This window comes from Ziziphus jujuba, chromosome 7 (assembly GCF_031755915.1).
Source record: "Ziziphus jujuba cultivar Dongzao chromosome 7, ASM3175591v1".
Classification (NCBI taxonomy): domain Eukaryota; kingdom Viridiplantae; phylum Streptophyta; class Magnoliopsida; order Rosales; family Rhamnaceae; genus Ziziphus; species Ziziphus jujuba.
Window position 1 is genome coordinate 17,170,802 of NC_083385.1, and position 8,854 is coordinate 17,179,655.

At 31.8% G+C, this 8,854-nt stretch overlaps 1 protein-coding gene across 1 annotated transcript; it reads right to left on the minus strand.

Annotated features, from left to right (window-relative positions):
• On the minus strand, positions 1-6,166 carry LOC107425370 (protein root UVB sensitive 6). Its single transcript, XM_016035371.4, has 13 exons — positions 5,508-6,166; positions 4,983-5,081; positions 4,705-4,818; positions 4,121-4,192; positions 3,930-4,040; positions 3,729-3,848; positions 3,368-3,469; positions 3,142-3,214; positions 2,836-2,919; positions 2,683-2,747; positions 2,473-2,574; positions 2,128-2,310; positions 1-557 (listed from the first exon to the last, which is right to left on the minus strand). Exons 1-13 carry the CDS (start codon positions 5,886-5,888, stop codon positions 501-503), a joined length of 1,563 nt encoding a protein of 520 aa, XP_015890857.1. The 5' UTR covers positions 5,889-6,166; the 3' UTR covers positions 1-500.
• Between the last annotated feature and the right edge of the window lie 2,688 nt (positions 6,167-8,854).

An 8,854-nucleotide genomic window follows, 5' to 3' on the forward strand; every position in this document is an offset into this window, starting at 1 on the left:
TGCAGAAGAAAATGGAAGATTCATTGATTTGAAGAAAGATTTCATGGTATTCTACATTTAACTGTAACTGCAAGGCATGCACCCAAAAAAAAATATAAATGTGAAAAATGAAAAAAAAATATACATATAACAGCCCAAAACCCCCTAACAGAAAGGGGAAACTCTAGGAGAAAAATAAAGGAAAAATGGTTTCAATCTATATGCACTTTACACTATCTACCATCAAATCGTTTCTTCTAACTCCAAATTGTACCATTTCATCTTCATTTTTGTCGCAAGGGACATAGCAACATGACAAGCATTTGGATGCTAAACTCATAGATGAATAGCTCAATGAGAGGCATGGTTCCCATGGCCTCCATCGATATGATGAGAGCCTTCTCTTTCAAGGTTTCACATGTAGAACTGTCAAGAGAACTAATGCTTTTCGCACTCGGGGCCATTCAAAGCCAAACTTTCCCAAGAAGATGGAAGAGTCTGAGCATATTTTTCCCAATTAATCACTTGAACAAACGAGCACGACCAGGATTAAGTAGTGATTCCGACATCACCCATCCCTACAAGGCCATAGATTGCATATACGTCAAAATAGGTAACTCGGACATAAACCAATAATACAAATACGAGAAAAGAAAGTTTGTAAGACTGGGAACTAGGATTTCCTCAATCAAGTTTTGGAGGACCATAACGCATTCACAGGTTGGTCAAACATAAGCCTAGACATAAGTAAGTTTCCTCACTGATGGAACAAACTTTTACCAACTGCATTAATTGATTTGCCTAACTTCGCTTAAAAAAAAAAAAAAAAAAAAAAACTGCATCCTGAATTTGGTGAGTCAAAAATATCTGCTGATTCAATGGCGTTGTGATTTCCCATGAATCAATGCATATTTATGGCATAAATGGGAGCAGCAGGTGGCATCATGTAAGGTAATAATTGTCACTTTCAGTTAAAAGGAGACACTCAACAAGGCAACATCTGGATAGATTTTCTTGCTGCCAGCAAAATAGATACAAGGCATCAAAAAATTACAATACACCCAATTCATTTTGGAAGTCTTGTAATCCACTGGATAGTCAGGACATGAAGAATAGGTGCATACACACTCAATAACCAGTTATCTAATATGCAAAATGTTAGCACATGTTTATATAAAGGTTTATAGTACATTTTCATGATTCAATAGCAGATGTTCCCAAATGAATCAACTAAATCAACATACCAGAAGTTGAATACAGATGAGTGCATGCTTAAAATTATAGGACAAGTCACAAAAAATATTGGTAAGTTATTATGGGGTAAGTTACAAAGCTATCTTAATTTTGAGAACATTTTTTACAATATCAATTCATTCTAGTGTTTTCAAAGTTCATCTATAATGCATTCTAAAGTTTATGTTTTCTATTATTTAATGATTTGAATTTACCAAAAAATTATATTAATTAATGGCTTGAAGATTAACCATAGATGAGAATTTTCAATAAATTCAATAAGTTGATAAATAAATAGATTCATCATAAGTCTTAAAAGTCAAGCTGGGACAAGCCTAATTAAATGAAACAAGCAAAGTAAAACTCCATCTGTATCTTGAATAAATCCAAACTACTCGTCGAATTGAGTCTGGTAATACTCTCAAGCTCAGCTCATATCTCCCATGAATTTATTTATTTTTCTAGATTTGCTTCTTTTTTTTTTCTTTTTTTTTTTTTTTTCCTTCTAGATTTGCTTCTTTTTTTTTTCTTTTTTTTTTTTTTACAAGTCTAATTTCACATTAGAAAATATAACCAATTTTTAGCCAAATTTGAATCTTTTAAGCATATCTTCAGCCCTATCTCCACATGAAGAAGAGTCACCATTTTAGGCTTTCATCACCAGTCATAGTCACCCATCATAAACATAGTTGGACTCACTTCCTAACAGTAGTAAACTTCTAGGTTAAGAGGTCACTGAGCAACTCAGTAATTATAGAAATGAATGAGACCATATAACAGGCTCTCCATTCTTGTGACCCAGTTCGCTCATTTTTTTCATCCATTTCATAACAGAATCAAATAAAAGTGGCACACACCATGCTGTATATATAAAAATACTTAAATATATATATATATATATAAAAACCATCTTACCTGCTCTGCAGCTTTATGCTTGAAAAGGCCATATGAGGTTGAGACCATCTGACACGACTCGGCAACATGAGAATCTAGCTCATTTTCTGTGGGCACAGAGTTTAGATAACCATCATTTCCATGCTTCTGGGATGCAGACTTACCCTTAGATGAAGAATTTATAAAATGCAAAAGCACATGAGCCTGTAACACAAGGTGAGGACACATCTCAAATACTATACAAAAGGGGGTGGAAAGTAAAAATAAAAATTACATGCCTTCGAGTAGATAACAAAATTAAGTTGAATGTAAAAATAAAAATTACATGCCTACAAGTAGCTAACAAAATTAAGTTTTATGTCTCACATGAAATGCTGCTTTCAGAATGTCATCTGACTTTGCTTGATCCTTGAGCAATGCATATACTTTACCCTTTGAAGGATTGTATGAAATAATATATCTCTCTCTCTGTCATCAATGAAGAGGACATAAAATATGAGAGACAAAGGCTGAGATTGAGACTGAGACTAAACATAGAACGATAACTAAAACTTAACTCCATGGCAGAGTATGTACCTCAAAGAAAGGTTCTACAGCAAGATAAGCACCTGGGTCCTGGAACGCATCTTTAAATCGTGGTCCTGCCAGGCAGTTGGGAATATTGTGAGGTTCTACCCAGGAACTAGATGCTATAGTTCACAAATGAAGCTTATAATTATACATGCATACCAAGAACAATAGGCCTCTCTTTCAACCATGGAAAAGTAAGTATGTTTTCATTCATGTTCCCCTCCTGCAACGAGGGTACACGTCCTGCAATTGAAGTAAAGCATTATCATCTAATTAAGTATATCAGGAAATTTACTGATGCTCTACATGTGGACACTGGGTAGAAAATAGATAAGGTTAAATGACGAAAAAAAAAAAATATATATATATATATATATATATCTATATATGATATATAAACATGAATATAGCAAATGTGTACAATATTAATTGAAAATGTGAATCCATGTCCAAAGTTTGTGTAACCTGTCTTAAGAAAGGATTCTACTGCCACATTGAATCTTGCCCGGTTTAAAGTGTGCAACACTACAGATTTAACCTGGAAAAGAACTTAATTAAAAATTAGGAAACACAGAGGAAATAGAAGCATAAATACAAATACTCTATGAAATTAGGAAGACATGGTCTATGACATTAACAATACAGGAATAGAAACATTCACGCATAAAAACTGTACTACACATGATCATACCTCTTGGTAAGAGCTGAAAACATATCCACATGAAAGGAGCGCAAATGTAGCAACCAAGGATGGATTTCTTTTCGAGAGTAGTATGCTCATCCCAGTTCCCAGCTTCAAAAGACATAAGGTTTGTTAATCAGGTTCAATGACATGCTTACAAATCATTAGACTGGCATGACAAGTGTCATGAATCAACTCGTTTTAATAACTTAGTTTAGGAATTTCTCATGTTAGGGATTGAAATACATGCTGGACGCTGTTCCAAACACTCAAATCTATAGCAATTCTTCCATCCATTCAGTATACCTATCTTATTGTCTCTTTTAAATAGAAATCCTCTTTAGAAATTAGACAAGTTTGACAAACATACCAGATCTGCAACATTGCTTACACATTCTCCTTTTGCTGTCACATCTCCAATGTTTTCTCCCTTTGCAAAGGCCTTGTAAATTGGTGTACGTGTTGATGTTGATGTAACAGCAGCAACATTCTATGACCAAACAAAAACAAAAAAGCCTAAGCCTGTGAAACTGATTTACATATATGTATTGTTGCAATCAAATTTACAAACCTTTGCCACATTAGCTGCACAAGCCAAAGGAAGGAAAAGGTGTGGCACAGCAGCAGTTGCCAACTCCACCCCAGCACCCAACTCCATAAGAAGATCACCTGTAAATCGCAACTGCAACATGATAATTAAACAGTAAGGAAATGTCTATAAGTAGTCATCATTTGCTTTTTCACAATCATAAATTATTCGACCTGTTTTAGATCATAATCAAACTTCTTTCCTTGTCGAGCAAAAAGCATTTTTCCAACACGACCAGCACCATCCTACATATACAATTCAAAATAACATCTGTCATCCACTTTCTCAAGTTAAATTGAATATCATAACTTGAGGACAAATCACTAAATATCATCCTGAGGAAAACAATTTGAATTTGGTATTACACTATAGTTCCTATGACAAGGATTTTAAAAATAACACAGCTGATCTACCATATGGGGTACTATAACGTTTAATAGAAATTCCAGATGCACCAACTCCCTAACTGCTTGAGTTAATTCTACGCACATCATTCAGTTTCAACTCCTAACATTGTATCAGCTAAACGACTGAATTAAACTACATAGCACTGATTCCTTCAAACGGACCAACGACAATTGAATTTTCATCCTAGGCGCATTCTAGATTTGTTATGGAACAAAGTCTAAAAACCTAGTAAGCGGTAGAAATTAATTTTCTTCCAATGGTTTTCAAAAATGATTCTACTAATCAGATAGCAAATTACAAACTTGGTCATTAAGAATTGATAGAGACTCTGTCCAACTATCATTCTTACCTTGAGAATCCAGTTGATGGCAACAGCTCCTTGCGCAGCCCTGTTTCTAGAGATTCCAACTGAATTCAAAAGCGTTTGAGTAGTAAAAACACCCATTGCTCCACCAAAGAAATGCTGAAAAAAACAATCAGACTCACTAAATAGCATTTAATAATAGCAAAGTAAATCAATAGGGAGGGTTAAAAAGATTTTCTTTTTTGCTTCTTCAGAAGTTCTGATAATTAACTTGTACAATGAAATATTTCAAAACACAGTCGATAGTCTGAGTGTATGTGTACCTTCAATGCTCTCCATGTCATGTAAGGGACATAGGATGGGGTCACACTATCGGGAAAACCTTCAGGTACAACATACGATCTAATAAACGACATCAATCCCTGCAACAATAATAAAAACATTTATTCATTCAATCAATCAATCAATCAGCAAATTGCCTCAAACTCACTTGGAAAGCATCGCCAAAAAAAACCATCAAAATTTCTTAAAAATCTACATTGCAATTTTCATGCATTTTTCTCTGTAATCCTATTTCAATCTTTACGAATTGCAAAATGCCTAAACAAATTAAACAACATTTTTTGAAAAAAAAAGGAGAAAAAAAAAAAACCGAAATCTACAGGAGCTAGCGGAGTCTGCAATTTACACTGTCGAAAAAACATTCAGGTACAACATAGATTTCAAGTTACAAGCGGTTTTGTCCGTAATGTTTACAATCAAAACCGGCTTGATCATCGAATCTCAAACAAAGAAGCAGCTTAGAAAAAAAAGAATAAGAATAATTAAAAAAATAAATAAAAACTGACATCAACAGGAGCTTGCGGAGTCTGCAAGCAGAGAGCTCGAAAGGAATTCTTCTTGAATTTTCCAGTAGAGGCATCGTTCTCGGCGACGTACTTCCACCTCCGGCCATCAATTTCCTCGCAACAAATCAGCCTCAAACTCGAATCGACGAACTCATCCTCAATCAATCGAAGCTTCCTGCGCTCAGGACCAGCAGAAACCAAAGACAGAGAAGGAAGGGCGGAATCGGAAGGAGCCGAAGCGAGACCGGCGCTAATCCTGAGAGTTTCCCGGACGAGAAGCCTGGCATCTTGAGCAGAGGTGGCGGTGAGGGTTTGAGAAGAAGAAGAAGCAGCAGCAGAAGAAGAAGAAGGCTTATTGAGATTAAGAGGAGGAGGAGCCATTCCGATATTCAGAGAGCGAGATCGAAGAAGAAACGCGAAGAGAATGCGCGAGTTATGAGATGAAGAAGGAAAGGAAGAAGAAGAAGAAGAATAGTGGGCTTTGGAATTAACGAAGTAGTAGGCATTGGAAATGGCGGTGATGTATGTGTGCGTAGGTTGGCCTCCTAACGTCTTTTATTTATTCGGAGCCAAAACCAATGCCCTTATAAAACCAAAAGGTCTTCGCTGTTTTATGAATGCTCGATGCGGATCGATTTTCTAGCTTACATGCCATAAGAGTGGAGTAGGATCTCAGTTTCTCCTTTTTGAACCTTTTTTCATTTTTTTTAAGTTACACGTGGCATGCATCGGTGAATTTGAAGTTGTGACTGTCTTTTTTTTTTTTTTTTCTGCCACTTGGATTACTGATGAATATTGGCTTTGAGCTGTCAGGGATATTATGATGCTTACACGTGTTGGATTTTACGGAAATTCTGTTCCTCCTGTTGTGCAGTAGCTTTATTTATTTATTTATTTATTTTTTTTTATTTTTTTTTTTTATGTGTTGCACATGGGAGTTTTTGGATTGAACCGATGACGATGAACATAGATCGATCGTATTTTCGTGTTACACGCTGTGAGACAAATTAGTACCACTTGCATTTGCTCTGTTTGCTTCAAAACTCTAATTGGATGAGTTCAAATCGTTATAAACACTTTTTGATATGTTAGAAGTGTAAAGCAATATGCTTTTTTATATGATGGGTTTTTCTTTTCTTTTTCTTTTCTTTTTTCTATGATAATATTTGAGATTGAAATATTTATATGCTATGGTTTACCACTCCATCGTATAGTCTTTATTTTTTATTAATATATTTTTTTCATTATTAAATGGTATCCCATGACATCATACATGCCCTTTATATTGAAATCAGAGGCCAGGGTCCACGATAAATTGAGCAAAAAGCTACCGAATTGGCCTATTTTTTGCGTGTACCAATTGAATACATAAAAAATAAGTACATGCGACAAGTGCACTAGATGCGTATGGACCATACTTTATATATAAAAAATAAGTACCTGCGAGAAGTGGACTAGACACATATGGATGTTAAGAAACATGACACCGTCCACGTTATTTATATATATATATATATAATTGTTTTACAATGTGGATATTTAAGTGGATATTTATAAAAATGATAAAATCGTTATCAATATTATTATATAAAAAATTTATTATTTTTTAAAACATTCATAGAATAAAAAAAATATAGATGTTATAAAAATCATATATATATATATATATATATATACACATGAGATTATATTGGATTTAGCTTAACTATTTTAAATCATGTTTAAAATATATTTGATTAAATTTGGAATAGTTGAATTTCATTTACAATAATTTACAATCCACAGTTTAATTTAAACCACTGTGGCATTTCATGTTAATCCTAATATTTATCATTGTGGAATTTTTATTTTTTTTTTTTGGTTGCAATTCAATAAACTTCTTAATGGTTTAATATAATTATTTAGAGGTGATCAAAAAAGTGAATTGCTTTCCTTATATAAGGCCAAATAGTCCATGATAACAATATTGCATTATTAACCTAAATAAATAATCTTTTATATTTACCCTTAAATTTTTGTAATTTTGTGGTCCATAACTCCAACCTTATCTTCAATTTAAAAAAAAAAAAAATCGTGATACATATTTCTTTAACAAAGAAAGACTAAAAAGACCTAAAACATGGCCAATGCACGTGATAATTTATTGTTTATATCGTATCAACTTCTTCATCCTATGATTCCAATCTATCTATCAAGTGACAAAGACTATTTCTCTTCTAAAGAAAACAAAATTATATATATATAAATATATACAATGCTGTATTAATGTGGATTTTATAATACTACCGACTTTTTTTTTTTAAGTGATTGATTTATAATTTCTTGTGAAATATATATTATTATGAAAGAAACCGAAATAATTGCTACAGATTTCTTCACGTAATTTAAAAAAAAAAAAAAAAAAAGAACGCATTTTTATACATTAAAAGAAAAAAAAGAGCACTTTGCTATAATAAAAGCACAAATGATGCAAATTATTTAAGAATCAAGGTCAATTTACATCATTAAACAAAGATATCAATGAATTTTTATGAAATGGTTTTACAAAAAATTCAGATAATTATTTTAATCATGAGTTATTTATGAGAAATATAATTTTTATAGACTTTCATTTTAAAGGTTTTGATTAACTTTATAACATAATTATATAATAATATTATAATTATCAAAATATTCATCAAATTTGATAATATCAAATTATATATTAATATTTAATTTATTTTTTTTATCTATATTTAAAGTTTATGGCTAATATATCAATATATGTGATTTGGTAGAAAGAGTACTTTAACACATATAATATTATTGTGCTCATATTTCTTGTGTCAATAAAAATATTTTCTTAAAAAAAATAAGTTACATCAATAAAGGAAAATTTATTTTAAAGGAAAATATTTTTAAAAAATAGTGGATGAAAATTCATAATTACTTTATGTTTTTTTTAGTATTTAACACTATATTAGATATTTTAATTCTAACATTAAGCAAAAGTAAATAAACATAAATAAAAAAAAAAATTAAGGGCCCTTTCTCAAACCAAATTACAGACTTATTGCATTTTGATATATTTATATATCAAACCAATTGTTGTATTTATATATTTATATATATATATATATATAAAGGGTTTCAAAAAATATATATATATATATATATATAAAGATTAAAGAAAAGATAATTGTTTATTAGATGGAGGGCAAAAAAAAAAAAAAAAAAAAATCCTATTAACAATTTTTTTTGCCTTTCTGGGCTTAGCTTGAAGGCTTAAAAACATGTAGTCAATCGTTATTAAATGACTGAAGAATTATTATTAATTTTATTTATTTATTTTTTTCGAAAGACAAATG

Coding starts and splice junctions, on each gene's coding strand:
- LOC107425370 (XM_016035371.4), bottom strand. CDS start 5,888: ATGGCTCCTCCTCCTCTTAATCTCAATAAGCCTTCTTCTTCTTCTGCT. Junction 2,311..2,472: donor TTCTGAAAGCAGCATTTCAT/GTGAGACATAAA, acceptor CTTGTGTTACAG/GCTCATGTGCTTTTGCATTT. Junction 558..2,127: donor AGCATAAAGCTGCAGAGCAG/GTAAGATGGTTT, acceptor ATGGCCTTGTAG/GGATGGGTGATGTCGGAATC.